The 17882-nt window shown below is 43.0% G+C and overlaps 1 protein-coding gene and 1 pseudogene across 1 annotated transcript in view; both read right to left on the reverse strand.

The window, feature by feature from the left end:
* The window catches only part of LOC105988206 (bromodomain-containing protein DDB_G0280777-like), a 55314-nt gene extending 43247 nt beyond the window's left edge, over positions 1-12067 (reverse strand). Inside the window, exons 1-2 of the mRNA XM_013019750.1 lie at positions 11205-12067; positions 10057-10102 (exon numbers count right to left, since the gene is read on the reverse strand). Of these exons, the coding sequence (XP_012875204.1) occupies positions 10057-10102; positions 11205-12067 (909 nt within the window). The remainder of the gene's footprint in view (positions 1-10056; positions 10103-11204) is intronic.
* Positions 12068-14149: 2082 nt separating this feature from the next.
* Positions 14150-14661, reverse strand: LOC105988240 (annotated as a pseudogene).
* Positions 14662-17882: the final 3221 nt, after the last annotated feature.

Here is a 17882-nt window from a genome sequence, read left to right on the forward strand (position 1 = left end):
CTTGAACTTATAGACATAGGCAGGAACTTCCTGAACAGAGTCCCAGGGTCACAATAAATTAGAGAGAGACTTGACAAATGGGACTACCTTAAAATAAAAAGCTTCTGCACAGCTAAAGCTATAGCAACCAAGCCAGAAAGACAACCAACTAATTGGGAAAAAATATTTACCAGCAATATATCAGACAAGGGGTTAATATCTAGTATATACAGGGAACTCAAGAAACTAATCCCTCTCAAACCCAACAAACCAATTACTAAATGGGCAAGGGCACTAAAGAGAGACTTCTCAGAAGAAGAGATAAAAATGGCAAAGAAACACATGAGGAAATGTTCACCATCCCTGGTTGTGAGGAAATGCAAATAAAGACAACCTTGAGATACCACCTTACCCCAGTCAGAATGTCCCACATTCACAAATCAGCCGACGACAAGTGCTAGAGAGGATGCGGAGAAAGAGGAACCCTATTACACTGCTGGTGGGAATGTACACTTATACAACCACTTTGGAAAGCAGTCTGGAGGGTCCTCAGAAAGCTAAATATTGACCTCCCTTATGACCCAGTCATACTACTTCTAGGCATCTATCCTGAACAACAGGAACCAGTATACAATTGTGGACACATGCACCTCCATGTTTATTGCAGCACTGTTCACAATAGCCAGGATATGGAAACAACCCAGATGTCCCACCACAGATGAATGGATCCAAAAATCGTGGTATCTATACACAATGGAATATTATGCAGCCATTAGAAATGACAAAATAATGGCATTTGCAGGGAAATGGATGGAGCTAGAAGAAATCATGTTGAGTGAGGTAAGCCAAGAGCAAAGAGACAAACGGATGTTAAGTCCAAAATGTTAGGTGATACGACAAAATTAGCAGGACTTAAGAAACAAAGGACTTTCACTCATCTGGTCAAATCACTATTAAATAACCCCATGCTGCTGATCACATGTATGGTATATATGTGCACACCGGAGGGGAACCAGGAAGACGACACAGAACTAGAGGGAATCAGGGAAAAACATATAACAGCAGGACCCATCAGTTGCACTGGACATTGACCAAAATGAACTAAGCAACTCAATGGCAGCGATGGGAGGGAGGGAACAAGTGGGAAAGGGAACAGCTGATGCTATGCAAAACAAAAGAAATGTACATATCACCCAATGTGGGAGAAATACTGAATTGCAAAGCTCATAGAACTCATAAATGTTATAGACCGTGATAGACAATTTACTTCAGGAAAGTTAGAATGTGTTTGTGACTTTAACTGAGCATCACTATTCCACAATACTGTGAAATTTGGGAAATTATGTAACCACTTAATCACAATAAAAAATTTGGGGAAAAATATTCTCACAGAGAGGATGAGGATCTTACTAATCAGACTGTTAACCAAACGCTTCTCAGATGGTAACTGTCTCTATTCCTCCATATTGATTAATTTGCCCCTTTTGAGCCGGAAGTAGTTTCAGAAGAAACGACCATCTCCCATGTTCTGGGCCCTGTACCCATACCTATTAAACAACAAAGGAGGGAATGTTAGTATGTCCTCCTCCATTTTGACTTAACAACCTCCATCTTAGGTCCTCAGCCCTTTCCCTGAAATCAGGTTACCAGACCAGACCTGACTGAAGTTGTTAACCCCCACCACAACACCTGATAGCCTACAGTTGCAGCAATGGAATGCCTTCTGCTCAGACTTAACCACATCTGTTGCAATCAGTAAACCCTACCCTGGTTATGTGCTATAAACATACCCTGTTTGCACAAAGACAAATATTGCATCCAGCCTGAAAGGCACAGTATTGTCAGCTTGCTGACAATAAACTTTGTTGACTTGGTGTCCATGTAGTCTTCTGGGCTGGAGCTTTCATACACAGTGGAATTCTATGCTTCCATCAGAAAGAATGACATTGCCCTATCATAAGGAAATGGAAAGACATGGAAAAAATCGTATTAAGTGAAGTAAATCAGACCCAAAGAAACATAGGCCCCATAGTTTCCCCCTACCATGAAGACAAGATGCCAGACCTTAAATGGACATACTTAGGTACCAGCAGAACTTTTCCATCTAGGGAAGATAAGCCTTAACCTTCCATATAGGGTATGCTTACAGGCTACTCAGAGGCTGGTGATTTAGGGAGTTAATCAATGCAGAATCAGAGCATTCTCTATCTGCAAAGCTTTCCTAAGGCTATGACTGCTGCATTTCTCTAAAGCAGAGCCCTCCTAGCTCATCCCATTGAACCAGGCATCTGCTTTTCTCACCTCTAGGCCTTGGAGCTGGGTGTACAGCCTAGGTACCAGGATGACTGCAAAAATTTATTTAGCTTCAGACATCATACTTCAATATGACATCATAAAATGATGCTAATCAAAATGAGCTCCAAGAAATAGAAACAAGAGGTTTTTGTTTTTTTAAAATGTACTGTGTGAAGTTATTTTTTCTTTCATTCCCCACCCCCCTTTGGTCTATCCCCTGTTGTCACTGTTTTTGATTTTGTTTATGTGTTTTTCTGATTTGGGGAAGGGAACTGAGATCACAAAGACAAAGGGTGAACCAGTGCAACAGTGATACTCACAAGACGCTATGTTGGAAACAAACTTTACAACTTGGAGGGGAGGGGAGTCAGGGAAGAGGAGGGAAGGAGGGAGGAAATAGGGAGGGGGTAAAACTGTTGAACAAGAAATGTACTCATTACCTTACTTATGTAACTGTAGCCCCTGTGCACATCACCTTTACAATAAAAGAAACTAAAATTAAAAAAGAAATCTTAAAATTTTGACAACAGATAAAAATAAGCTTATAACTTTTTTCCCCATTAAAAACAACAACAAAAAAGGTGCATGGTCTTACTTGTCTGACTTATCTTTGGTTTAAGTCAGAGTTCCTCACTGAAATGACAAGATGATTAGCATAGTTGGGTGAACATCACACTTGCCCTTGGGAGGACATCTCCACCCTCTGTGAAGTAGAAACCTAGGGTAACAGCTTCTCTGTGAACCTGGTTGATATGCCTTCTTCTGCTCCTGTTGCCAAATCCAGACCTCATGAACAGGCCAAAGTCTCGGAACCCTTTGTCACCATTTTCTCCGCTGACCCTTTTTTTCCTCACTTACTATCAGCAGCCAGGGAAACTTGGTATTTTTAATTTATAAAACAAAAGCGTCTGGGTCCTTTGTCTCTCAGTTTCTTTTCTTTTTATTGTTATTATGAAACAGTTGTACAAAGGGAGCAGTGCTGGTGGTTCACACTTGTAATACTAACTACTTAGGAGGCTGAGATCTGAGGGTCGCAGTTCAAAGACAGCCTAGGCAGGAAAGACTATGAGACTTTTATCTCCAATTGACCACTAGAAAACTGGAAGTAGAGCTGTGGCTCAAAGTGGTAGAGTACTAGCCTGCAGTGCCCAGGCCCAGAGTTCAAGCCCCAGGATGGACCAAAAAAAAGTAGTTGTATAAAGGAATTACAATTATATGTCAGATTATGAAGTCATGAGCATGACGCTTCTTAGTGTCACCCCTTCCTTCCATTCTCCCCCATTTCAGATTTTTTTGAAGTATGCTATTAACACCTTCCACTTCTAGAGTCTGGCATTACATTAAAGTCTCTATGGACTGACAGGCAAGCTCTTGTCCTTCAGCAAGGCCCCATGTCAATGCTGATGATAGCTGTTTGTCACTGGTAGGGCCGGTGGCCTGACTTGGTTGCCATTTCTCTTCCATTGCTGAGTAGATTCTTCTCCAAGTCAAACACCCACTTACCCAATACAACTTACTTGGTATTTAATAGGTGCCCAAAGCCCCTTCCTTTCCAACTTGCTCATATGCATTGAACAGATGGAAAAAACAGAGGAGGACAACCAACCTTTAGTAATAACAAGACACCCCTAACTACTCCTATCAGGAACTCCTGTAGTTATTGTGCCTCCATGGGAATGTGTCTTCCTCTATCTTCCTAGCTGCTAGCTCAGGAGTTTGATAATATGATTGGGACAGTGACTGGCTTAGAAAAAGAAATGGCCCTTTGGGAGAGTTACAAGAATGGCTACTGACACTTCCCTGACTAGGTAGCTGGCTACCTGAAGGGACAAGGCATATCCATATGGCGGGAGTGACTTTGGTGGAAACCTCAAACTCCCTTCCCTTAGGGTAACTGTAGATTGTTAACCACATGTGACATCAATTCAGGTGTCCAAGTACAGTTCTGGAAAATTAGAAGTTGTCTTGGTGATGGTTAGCCATCTCTCATCTAAAGAAGAATTGCTCTTTAGGGCTTTCTTTGTGTGTGTCTACCTTCCCTTACTGCTTCCCTCATTGAAGTCCTAAGCAAGGGAATGAAAGAGCTATAGGCTTTATCATTTTTTCTATTTCTTTTACTTTTGTCATTTTTGGGGCTTGAACTCAGGGCCTGAGCACTGTCCCTGAGCTCTTTTGCTCAAGGCTAGCACTCTATTACTTGAGCCATAGCTCTACTTCAGGTTTGCCTTTGGTTAATTGAAGAAAAGAGTCGAAAAGAGTCTCATAGACTTTCCTGCCAAGGCTGGGTTTGAACCGGGATACTCAGATATCAGCCCTCTGAGTGGCTAAGATTACAGGCATGAGCCACCAGCATCTGGCCTTCAGTGTTCTTTATGTGTGTTTTCCTAGTCAGTCTGATCACTAAATGGAAGGTGAAGTATGTAGTGCTGGTGGATAAAGGCAAATACTATCTATTAAGAGGCAAGGAGCTGTGTCTGAGCTATGAGGGGAAAGGGAGAAGAAAGGCACAGAGGGGAGTATATGGTACAGGATGACCCACAGCACTGGGACAGCATCAGGATCCTCCAACTACACAGAAGCATGCTGCTCTCTTCTTCCAGTAACACCCAAGGTCATGTACAACATCCCAGGATCAGGACTCAGATGCTGGGGTCCTTCTGTCCTTGTTGCTTTCTACTAATGTCCTCACTGAGAAGCACAGAATGTCTTACCTGCTTGGTGCCATGCCCAACAATGTTTCCCCCTGTAGGTGGCAAATTGAGCTGGGGCCTTGAACATTCCTAGGCACTGACACCTTCCTTTATGTCATTTCCTGAAACACGGAAAGATTAGGCATATAAGCACATATGAATTATCCCCAGGCTTTAGCCATATTCTTAAACCCTCATGGTTCTCTATAGCCCATCCCTCTCTCTCCATTTGGACAGATAGAGTATTTTTTGTGTGCCTGTCCACCATCTCAGTATGGTGGCTCAGGATTTCTAATACATGCTTTGGACTATTCAGTCTGGCAGCTATAGATTCTGTCTTTGGATTCCTAACCGGTTCCCTGTTGCAAGTAGTCCTTTGTGGAAATTCCACCACCATTGTGGGAAAAATCCAAATGTTATTACATTAGTGACCAGTAACACGCCAGGGAAGAGGTCACCAAAAGGGTGAAGGCCTCTGCTTGGCCCTTAGGTACCAAGTTCCTGATGTTATCACAAAAAAGAATTTGAGGATACATCAAGGTATAGACCAAGGAAGTTTATTAGGAAATAAAAGCAAAGATAGCGAGATAACATATCACCCAGATATGGATGTGGGCACATCTGATAACAGATGTAAAGAGTGTCCTAATGTCACAAGTATTTGTGGTTAAAAAACAAACAAGGGCTGGGAAGGTGGCTCAGTGGTAGAGCGCTTGCCTTGCATGCATGAGGCCCTGGGTTCAATTCCTCAGCACCACATAAACAAAAAGAAAAAAGCCGGAAGTGGCACTGTGGCTCAAGTGGTAGAGCGCTAGCCTTGAGCTGAAGAGCTGAGGGACATTGCCCAGGCCCAGAGTTCAGGCCCCATGACCAGACCCTCCCCCCCCCCCAAAAAAAAAAACAACTCAAGTGGTTATGCCGAAAACGAACTTTACAACTTTGGTGGTGGGGGGAGGAGGATTGAGTAGAGGGGGAGGATGGGAAGGGATGAGAAGGGGAAACAAAGGAGGAGGCTACAATGCTTGATGAGAAATGTACTCATTCTCTTGCCCATGTAATTGTAACCCCTCTGTACAGTATTTTCACAATTAAAAAAATATTAAAACCCCCCACAAAACTAGAGTGGGATTTGGCTCCAATTCACCTTAGGGTAAGTGCTTGTTGTTAAACCTGATACATTCTCGTCATCCTGGATTTTACAAAGCTTTATCAATTGGGCTCATAGACTTCAAGGTTATCCTGCTAAACTTGGATGATTGATGTAGTTGGGACTTTTCTCCAAACTTGAGTCACTGATGTTCAAGGGTGGATTCTGATACACATTCCTTTCAAGACAGGTGTACATCTTCATTGTTGTTGTTGTTGGTCCTGGGGCTTAAACTCAGGTTCTGGGCACTGTCTCTGAGCACTCAAGGATAGTACTCTACCACTTTGAGCCATAACTCCACTTCCAGTTTTGGAATGGCTAATTGGAGATAGGAGTCTCACAGACATTCCTGCCTGGGCTGGCTTTGAACTACAAAGCTTCAGATCTCAGCCTCTTTAGTAGCTAGGATTACAGGTGTGAGCCACCAGCGCCCGGCCAGGCATACATATTTGAGATAAATATTTTTCATAATAAATATTCTTGTGCCCAGAAAAGTCATTTTTCCCAGAGTAAATGTATTTTTTTCAGTCTTATAGTAATCAGGTAAGTATGCAGGCAAGGTCAACTGGGAGAGAGCTGTTCTGGTTCTTTTTTAAATGTAGCAACTTATGAGAGAATGTAAGGCTTAAGACAAAAAACAGTACTTATGTGTTTAAAGCGATCAATTCATTAATGTAGTAATTGTCTCTAATTTATTAGCTGCTGTTTCCCAGGCCTTATCTTCCCTGATCTATCCTGACTAACAAGCAGCTTGATATAATACAGGTAAATGTATTTTTGTGACTTTGAAAATATTTCAAAACAAACAAGTTCTTGAATTGTATGCAATCTTTTCATGTTTAGTTTTTGAGGAGCTAGGGTTCATCTTAGGGCCTTGCTCATCCTAGGCAGTAATTCTATCCTTTGAGCTAGGGGACGAATTCCTTTTGTCCATGTTTACTAATTTTTCTCTTTATTCAAACTATCCTCTCTTCACTTCCACTTGGTTACAATACTCTTGCATTCTCCAAGAAAGAATTGTTACCATACATACTTTACTCCCCGTGCTTTGGTCCTAAATGCTTAGAATTTTATATTCAGCTTCAAACTTAGATCAATGAAGTTTAAACCATGTACTACCTGTTGGAATAATGATCTAGGGTATGTACATCTAGCATAACAAAATAATTATTATCTGGGTGTTGGTGGTTAATGCCTATAATCGTATTCAGGAGGCTGAGATCTGAAGATTCCAACTCAGAGCCAGCCCATGCAAGAAGGTTCATGAGACTCTTATCTAAAATTGCATAAAGCCAGAATGGAGGAGTGACTCCAGTGTTATAGCACCAAGCTTGAGTGAAAAAGGTAAGGGAGTGTATTACAAAGACCAGAGTTCAAACCCCAGTGGGCCCAGTCCCATCCACTATCTGGAATTGTTATCTGGAAGTAATACACTAGTTCCTAATTACTTGACCATCAACCTGAAAGTGCTATTAAAATTTACCCCCAACACAAACATCCTGATTTCATGATATTTAACTGTTTTAGTCCCCTATGTGTTCCCTGAAAAGAGACAGCAGGGAGCAGAATTTGGAGCAGCTTAGATTCAGTTGCCTCATTCCATGAACCCTGTTGGTAGCCTCTTAGGAAGTTCCTCTCAGAATCCAGGCTTAGCAGGAATTTGACAGCATGGACACAACTCAGCCCTGTGTGGAAACACATCTGTGCTCCAAAGAGGGCAGTTTAGAGGTTAGGATAGAGTCATGGTGGACACAGAAGAGTGTGTGGGTCAGTGTAAAGCGCATTGGCATTTGGGAAACTTCTGTGCTGTGCAGGACCTGTTGATGGTGACTCAGGGGGGTGACCTACCAAAGCAGACCTCTTTATCACTGCATTTAAATGGCATTCCCCAAACAATTTACACCATATCCTCCTAACACAAGAACACACACACACATATTGAGGATATGCCTCTTTATTTCTAATGAGAGTAAAAAGGATAAAATGATTGCAGGGTTAGCATAGATGGCTCAGGTGTAGAAATCAGAAGAACTGATCGGTCTCTGGTTCCTGAAGATGACACTCTAGGGTTCCTCCAACCCCATAGGGATGATAATGTTTCAGTCGTCATTGTCATCACTCTCAACACATCTATTCATTATTCTCATCATAATCTTCCTATGTTTGACTCTCCTATTCTGAAACCAAACCTGAAATCAGAGTGAAAAATCATTGGTTCATTACATTGGACACTGAATATAATAATGGAGAAAATATACTATGCAATTTTATAGGTCACTGATATTTAAACTTACACAGGGCATCTATTTTGTCATTGCTTTGATCCTTTGTCAGGGTACAAGGGTAGCTCAGTGTTGGGGACACATGGTTAGAATATGTGGGGCCACGGAGTCTATCCCCACCACTATCGCCACCAACTCCTGTAAGAATCAACTCACCTCTCCTTTAGGTCACACATAGTGAGCACCTACTTTGTGCCAAGTGCTGGAAAAGGCTTAAGTTGAGTAATAGAAGTGGAGAAATTCTCTAATAAAGGTTGGGTATGCTATAAGCTTCACATTGAATTTTGGCAATATATTGATAACTTCAAAAAGGAGCTGGGCAGCTGTGGCTGGTGGCTCAAGCCTGTAATCCTATTTACTGAGGAGGCTGAGATCTGAGGATCATGGTTCAAACCCAGCCTGGGCAGAAAAGGCTGTGAGACTCTCATGTCCAATTAATCACCAGAAAACCAGAAGTGGTACCGTGGCTCAAAAGAGGTGGAATGCCAGCTGTGAGCAGAAGAGCTCAGGGACAGCACCAAGGCCCTGAGTTCAAGTTTTGATACCAACAACAAAAAAGGAGCTGTACAATCATCTATGAAGTGCAAAGTAATGTCAGTGGGCACAAATTTAGTTTAATCATTTGTATTTGAAGTATGCTTTAAAAATCACATATGAAGTTTTGTAACCTAAAGTTCACCTATTAACTTTTTATCACTTTAGAATGTGAGAAGAAATAGCAAGCTATGCTTTCCACATGCAGTCTTCACTGCTTATTTTCAGACTTCTGAGACATGTTTGTTTAAATTAATACACTCAAACAATGTAGAACTTCTATATGCTTCTTGATAAGTTCCTGAACACTAGTCATCATATATCAAGAATAGTTTCTGTGCAAATATTGGCAGTGAGGGAAAAATACTGATCACCTATAAAAAAAATCACTTATTCATGTTTAAAAGAACAGGACCCGCACTGTTCTCTGTTAGAAAAGAGAGCATGTAAAATTAAATCATTTTATTACCTTATTAATATTATGTATGACATATTTACTCTTATTTATGTAATTTGATTATATTAGTTCATCTTTGAGAAGTTGGGTAACCCCGTGAATGCCAATGGTGATTTAGTTTCTGTTGGTCCTCCTGCTCTTGGTTCGAGGAGCAGTAAGAAGCCAAGTAGTGCTAGGATTTGGTGGAGGTGATACAACTAGGAGGTAGCCAGATCCACTTACACACATAGAGCTTGCTACTGCCATGGCCTATTTCAGGGCCTGAGGTGAGCCAGAGGGCAAAGGAGGCTGAGTAGCAGCTCCTGTCATCCCACACCAGATTCTACAGCCCTGTCACAACCTGATGGCTCTTGATAGGACACCATCCCCTTCCTCCTATACCTAAGGTGCCAACATCCCATTTGTCACCATTGCCATCTTCCTCTTCCCTTCTACCTTTCTTTCCTCTATTTTTCATTTTCTTTCATTAGGATATCATATGGTCTTCAGTTGGGAAAAAATGAGAAGCTGGAGTTTGCTTATGCCTTTTTCTATCTGAAACCTTCCAAGATTCAGCGTCTATTTGCTAATAAAACTACAATAAAATCATACCAATCTAGGATATATCTGTCCTTGTTCTGAACCAGGGTTTTGATCGACTGACTACAAAATGTTTGTTTCAGGTTTACTGACCTTCACTCTGGCATCAGTCACACAGATGATTCTGGCAAGCTGACTCCTGTGAAGAGAAAAACACAAATGCTCAAGCTCCCTATAATGGATGAAAGGACAATTTGTCATATGCATAAATTTATACTTACAGTACATCCTCACAACTCCCAAGTATACTTTTCTGTAACTCTCAGAACCCATACTGCTTTACAAGTGACTCTACCTCATCACAAATCTACAGATTGCTTTAGACCTCAGAAATCAAGACAGGTGGTGTTAAAGCAATAGTCTATCCATTTATTTATTATTTATTTATTGTTACTTGTGGGCTTTTCCAGGCTGTTCTGGAACATGATACGTAGATTGGGCTGCTCTAATACTTGATATACTTCTGTCTTAGACTTCCCAGTGCTGGAATTATAGGTGTGTGACACTATGCTTAGCATTACTACAAAATAAGTGCAAACAACAGCAGCAGCACACACAGGAGCAACACAGATTATGCAAGTAAAATAGACTAATTGTACTATGTCAAAACAATCAAGAGAGTATTAAGGCAAACATACAATGGGTAAAATAAGTGCAAAGCAGCCAGACACCTTTAGCTCAAGCTTGTAATCCTAGCTACTCAGGGAGCTAAGACCTGAAGAGTCACAGCTCTAAGCCAGCTACAGAAGAAAAGCATGAGAGACTCCATCTCCATTTAAGCAGCAAAAATATGGGCAGGAAGTGTAGCTCAAGTAGTAGAGCATTAGCTGAGAGTAAAAAAGTCCAAGCAAGAGAATGAGTCACTGAGTTCAAGTCTTGGTTCAGGAAAAATAGTTATGTAGATAGATAGCTAGATATAAATAAATAACAAATGATATGACAGTGTGTTTCCAAATTAGTAACCAACCACTGCCCCCAAATCCCCACCCATACTTTGATTTGCCAGGTCTCATAAGCAAAAGCAACCAAAAGCAATGGCTGCTAGACATTTGTTAGACGTGTTTCCAGTCTATTCCTGCACGCACATACTGATTTAGCATCCCAAGGCATTCTTCCCAGGCCCAGTGCCTCGGAAGGCAAAACCTCCACTGGGTTGGGAGTAAAGAGGTGAAAGGATGGAAAATGACACTGGAAATGAGCCAAGCAACGGAGGTCCGGCCCCACCCAGAGAAACCACTGACCTTGTGGAGGCATCAGGATACTGAATTTCTTGGAAAACATTTTCCATTTCCTCCAGCTGCCAGGGTGAGAACTTGCGTAGTCGCCTGCGCCGGTGCTGCTCAGTCCTGCGCCGGGGCTTCAGAGTCGTCATGGCCTTGTGCATTGGCTTCGGGGCCTTCAGAGCCTTGGGAGCCTGTGGGGCCTTTAGAGCCTGTGGAGCCTGTAGGGCCTGCCAGGGCTCTAGAGCCTGTGGGGCCTGTGGGGCCTGCCAGGGCTCTAGAGCCTGTGGGGCCTGTGGGGCCTGCCAGGGCTCTAGAGCCTGTGGGGCCTGCGGAGCCTGTAGGGCCTGCCAGGGCTCTAGAGCCTGTGGGGCCTGTGGGGCCTGCGGAGCCTGTAGGGCCTGCCAGGGCTCTAGAGCCTGTGGGGCCTGTGGGGCCTGCGGAGCCTGTAGGGCCTGCCAGGGCTCTAGAGCCTGTGGGGCCTGTGGGGCCTGCGGAGCCTGTAGGGCCTGCCAGGCCTCTAGAGCCTGTGGGGCCTGTGGGGCCTGTGGGGCCTGTGGGGCCTGTGGAGCCTGTGGAGCCTGTGGGGCCTGCAGGGCTTGCGGCTGTTGAGGCACCTGGCACTTGCAAAGGCTATCGTAGGTGCTGGAGCTGCCAGTGCCACCGTCTTTGTTCACCACATCTAAGCTGTTCTGGTCACCTTCATCATCCAGGTCAGCTATGAGCCTCATGTAATCCTTGAAGGCCAGAGCTCCTTCTCGAAAGTGCCGGCTCTCTGCTCCACCTGGCTCGGGCTCAGCCAAAATTTCCGTCTCATAGAGCTCCCGTATGGTAATGGCTGAAGTCATGGCCGGGCCTTGTTCAGGCCTAGCCATCATCTTCATCGTGTAGGCTCCCCTGGGGACCCTGATTGGAGGCATACTTGCCACACGTTGCTGGAAGTCTGGCAAAGTCGTCGGGTGGCCACGCGATGAACCAAAGCTGTCCCAGTTGCAAATGTCCTGCCTGCACACACAGACTCCCCTTCCGGTGACTGCTATTGGTTTTCTAAACAGAAAGTCGCAGCAGGTAGGGCTTTCTTAGTTGTACGAGTCGGCAACCTGGCAAGGGCCTGGAAGGAAACAAAATTTGCCAATCCAGGGCAGGAATGCAAGGGCTCCGTGGAGCAGAATGTCCCGTCTAGGGGGACAATCACGAAATGATGCCTAACTTGACTGTGAGCTGACTACTCTACCTACATCCCAGTTAGGACCCTAAGGAAGAGCCTGTGCCGGATCCTTTGCTGTGTCCACAGGCTCTCTCCTTCTGGCCAATACTCTTGCCTTTTAAGCAGAAAGACACTTTCAGTAGGTGGAGCTTGCTTTGGGGCACAAGGAGCCAACCTGGTGACGGCCTGAAAGAAAACAAAGTTTCCAATCTGGGGTGGGACTGCAAAGGCCGGGTGGAGCAGAATGTCCCCTGTAGGGAACAAGCACAGAATGGACACACTGTTCCTCTTTCTCAGCATTATCTGTTCATTTCTGTTCAAGTATTGAGATGCATGATAAAATGGAAGCTTAAGAATCCTGATAGCAAGTAGCTCTGAAACACCAGCAGTGCCAGGGAATGAGAGGATTTATAGGGGGCTTTTAAAGGTCTAGTTCGTTGTGTTCATTTCCAGATGTTGTTGTTACAGTCCAAAGATGAACAGCAAAACACCCATTTTACCTCTATAAGACAGCACAACCTAATGTTGATGGTAGGTATATGCCTAAGAGTTTGTTTCTGCGCCACATGAAAAGCAAGGGAGGGTGGACAGAAACAAGGCCATCTTCAACTTATTCTGGCTCAGAAGTACTAGAAAACATTAGTTATACCAGATAAGTTGGAAGAAAAGAAGAATACCACAAGGTTAAGACTTAACTCTCTGCTGATGAGCATACATACAAGTATAATCACAGAGAAACTGGGAAGGGAGGGCTTCTGTGAGCAGGTTGCCTGTGAACCTTCATGGTAACGCCAGTGTGTCCAGGTAATTGAGCATGGAGATTGTTGACTAGAACCATACCTATATCACCTTGATCTTTGATTGTACTATCTATCCCTAGCTCCCTGGGGCAATGATTGATTACATGAATTGGGGAGAATATTATCCATATTTGTGAGAATCCTCACAGTGTGGCATGGCATTGCCTAAGGAAAAGGCCAGGATGGGAATGGGAGCAGGAGAGATCAGATAATGGCAACCATTTAGGATGGATGTTATTTTTTTTCCTGCAATTTTAAAAATATGGAACGTGAGGTCGTTGATATGGCTTGTTTCATTGCAGTTTGTGATAAGGATAGTAAAAAGGTGACCTCCAAAACTGAGTTTCTAGTTGTGTAGGTTCAGCTACCTATTGATTCTGACAAGTTACTGAATTTTATTTCCTTCTCTGACAATATCAAAGGCAAATAATTACATCTATTAGTGTATCCCTTGAGGGCCCCTTTAAAACCTAAATGCTGTTCTAGAGCCCAGTGCCTTCCTGGTAGCTCCTCAGTCTAAAAAGACCTGTTTCTTTGATGCTAGTCCTGGGGCTTGAACCCAGGGCCTGGGTACTGTCCCTGAGCTTTTGTGATCGAGGCTAGTGCTCTACCACTTGGAGCAACAGCTCCACTTCTGGCTTTTTGGGGGTTAATTGGAGGTAAGAGCATCACAGCTTTCCTGCCTGGTCTGGATTTAAACCTCAATCCTCAGATCTCAGCCTTCTGAGTAGCTAGGACTACTGGTATGAGCCACCCTGCTCAGCCTCATCAATTATTTTGAATAATCAAAAGAGGAAATTCTTTTTTTGTTTTTTTGGTTGTCTGATTTTTTTTATACTTTGCTTATGTGGTGCTGAGGAATCAAACCCAGGGCCTCAGGCATGCAAGGCAAGCGCTCTACCACTGAGCCATCTTCCCAGCCCTGCTTGTCTGATTTTTTAAAATTGAAATTGTTTCTCTTGTGCTTCTTAACTAGCCGGGCATTCCACCGCACCATGGTTGATGCCATCTATGATGTCATGAGGGTGGCGGCCACCAACATTACACCCCACAGACTGGGCAGGATCTCCTTAATGGTTCCAGAAAGTTCTCTGGCTAAAGATTGGTGCCGCATCTGCCGAGCAGTGTTGACAATCTCATCAAAAGAGATGTTTCCATGGTGTTTAATGTTTTTCTTTTTCTTTCTGTCTCTTGGTGGCTCCTTTATGGTTTTGATGATCAAGGCAGAGGCAGAAGGTATCACTATCTTGGCCTGTCTGTTCCGAATGGTCAGCTTCACTGGAATCCTCAGACCCTTCCAGTCACCTGTCGCCTTGGCAATGTCATCACCAACTTTTTTTGGAGACAGATCCAGGGGGCTGATCTTGGGGGCCAGGGCGAACATGGCATCCACCTCATCAGCAGTGCACCTCAGGTACACGACTTTGATTTCATTGGGATAGAACTTAGGTGGCATGATGGAGGGGGCTGGTGTCGGATGAACCCAGATTTGGGATGACGGAAGAAAGGTGCACCTTTGCCTCCTCCGATCTGAAAGACAGAAAGGAAAAGGAAAATCTTGAATGCATTTTTAGAATTGTCAGGCAGGAGTTGGGCTGTCAGGGTCTTCTTGATATCATCACTCATCTAGTTGTAGGTTGGTTCCTGGATGCTTCACCAACCATGCTGAACCACATGTTCCTGGTCACTGTGAACTCACTTGACTGTGTACCCACAACTGGGCCTCTCCTAATGGCACATTTTGGATCCTGTCTGCTTGTACTCCTGCTCATTGCCTTGCATGCACACATTTCCCCCATATGCCAGCGCAGACACACATTTCCATGTTCTACATATATATATACACACACACACACACACACACACACACACACACACACACACACACACACACACACACAAAGGTTTTGACTTTTCCAACAAGTTGTTCTCTTTTCTTTTTTTTTTGTGTGTGAAAATACCATACAGAGGGGTTACAATTACATGGGCAAGGTAATGAGTACATTTCTTATCAAGCATTGTAGCCTCCTCCTTTGTTTCCCCTTCCCATCCCTTCTCATCTCCCCCCCTCCCCCGCACGCCAAAGTTATAAAGTTCATTTTCAACATAACATCTTGTACATCTCATTGGTGCAATGGGTCCACCTGTATACCTATTTAAACAATTAAGTTGCTCTCTTTTCAAATGCCCTCATCACACTTGAAATTGTGATAATTGTGCTTTTGCTTTTTCCTGTTGTTCCTTGGTATGCATCAAAAGCATAGCTTTTCCAAACAGGGAGATGGTGCCATGTGACTTTGTAAGTCCAGGCGCCTGGCCAGGACTGTCAAGTGGGGTCATGGTTCATAAAAGAGATACTGGGGCTGTTTAAACCTTAATATGCTCTTCTCCACTCCAAAAGCTGAGGTCTCCTATGGCAAAAGGAACCAAACATAGATCTACAGTAGGTTTGCTGACTGGTCACCTGAAAAGCTCCACAGCCTGCCTCCCTGACCGCCAAGATATGTACCTGCCCCCTTTCATCTGCCTGTGGTCCTCAGTCAGTCATGGAAAGGGGTGTCCTATGCTGCATGTCCTCTTAAATTAACCCTTCAGTTAAGATCTCTTCTACTTTGCCAGACTAAATATGCCTTTTGTGTTGTGCTTCTGCTTTATAACATTCATGAGGCTAGGAATGCCAGTTATCAGGAATGAGAGCAGCCTGATGTTTGAGAATGGTCACATTTTATCTAACGGTGAACTACAATGAGATGAAGGTCTGAAAAAGACCTACATAAAGCCAGTGCTTTCCTTAGCTTTACATGAATGATGACTATTATTACATTTATTAGTCACTGAAATAGTAACAGCTGAGTCATAGGGTCCAATTAGTTCCTATAGATTTTTTTTTAATACCTAATATGAAGTTGCTGCAGGTCTTCTTAAATAGTGGGTAAGTAGCAAAGGTGGAATGGCAATGCAAGATTGATTGCTACATGGTGAGGACAAAGTGGCCTGTGATTATAGCAGGGAGAAGCATAGTGAGAGGGGAGGTAATATTGTGTGGCATGAAAGAAAGAAGCCTGGTCACATGTTCAATTTAGAATACACACATTTACTGATGAAATGATATAAACTTTATGTTCTGTATCACAGAAATCCAGGGACAGATTGGAGTACATTGAAGAATTGATTAGTTTCTTCATGTAACAAAGTATCTTCATGAATAAGTGCTGAACCTGGTAACAAGTATGTGAGCTTCATCTTATAATCCTCTCTGCCTTTCATAGAGAAGGAATCATGTGGCACAATTTAAAAAGTTTTATTATTTCAATCTCATTGCTTGCTATAGTTGTTTAAATGTTTTATATCCTATTGGCTGCATTTTGGTAAGCCATACACATCTACATATGTATTCATTTTGTTCTTGATTTTCCGGTGTATTTGAAAAGAGCTTTTCAAAGGATCACTGTGGCCTGGATGGAATTGTCTTGTTATTGTTCGGAGCAGTGGGACCTCTTGGTGGCCTGGACACTCCCAAGAAAAGGATGGCAGGGAATAGAATTTGGAGCTGCCTAGATTACTGTACAGCTGCTTCCTACCATGGATACTATGAGTAGCCTCTGAAGAAGTTTCTCTCTTCAGTATTGGACTGAATTGGCAGTGTTGAAGGGAATGTAGCCTGTGTGGAAGCACACTATCCTCTCACTAAGACTTGCCCTGCCTTTCCTTGTACATCATATTTGTGGTCCCCAAGAGGAAGACCACAGGCAAGTAAGGCACATGGAAGGACAGAGAGAAAGTATGAGTCAGTGAAAACCACCATGACACTTATGAAACATCTGTTCTGTGCCAGATGTTGGCTTAGATGTTACTTCACAAAAGCAGACCATGTCATTTTGCTTCGATGGCATTTTATGAACAATTTACCTTCATATCTCTCCAATTCCAGAAGAAACAGACATGTACAAATACACACAAAGACACAAACACTGAGAATTCATCTCTTTAATGGTCATATAAGTGCCAAGCCAATTATGGCGATAGGTTAGTATGGGTGATACATATGTTGGCGGCACTAGAAGAAATTATCTTCATCTGCATCTTGAAGGATAGCACTTTAAATCTCCTCCAAAGTTGCATTCTGGGGGTGAATTTGTTTATCATCACTGTTCATCGCTTCCTGCATCATTTTTCTATACTTCACTCTCCTATTTTTGAACCAACTCTGCAACCATAAGGGAAAAGGATTAGTTTAATGTGCTGTACAGTAAATATAAGAAATAATACACATCATGTAACTTTATATGCCACTGAGTTCTTAAATTGCATAGAGAAGCTATTTGTCACTGCTTTAATCCTTTAAGGGGCTGTGTGGATTAATGATAGAGTCAGGGCTGGACTGTGTGGGCCCATGAATTTTATTCCTAGAATTACAATCACAATGACAACAGCAAGAATAACTACTTTAGGAACTACCACAAGGTTTCTCTCAGTTCAGCCACAATGAACACCATCTATGTGACAGGCTCTGGAATAAGTTCAATACTTTCCTCCTTCTCCTTTTACTTTGACTATTTTGGAAATAATGTCTTCTGCTTATATGATTTAGGCCTAGATTATAATTTGTTTCAGGTTAACTCAACGTCTGACAAGTAAAGGAAGTTCTGTATCCCAAAAAGTTCCATAAGATGTCTGCCTATTCTCAGGAAT

The sequence above is a fragment of the Dipodomys ordii genome, unplaced genomic scaffold, assembly GCF_000151885.1.
Source record: "Dipodomys ordii isolate 6190 unplaced genomic scaffold, Dord_2.0 Scaffold47, whole genome shotgun sequence".
Lineage (NCBI taxonomy): Eukaryota > Metazoa > Chordata > Mammalia > Rodentia > Heteromyidae > Dipodomys > Dipodomys ordii.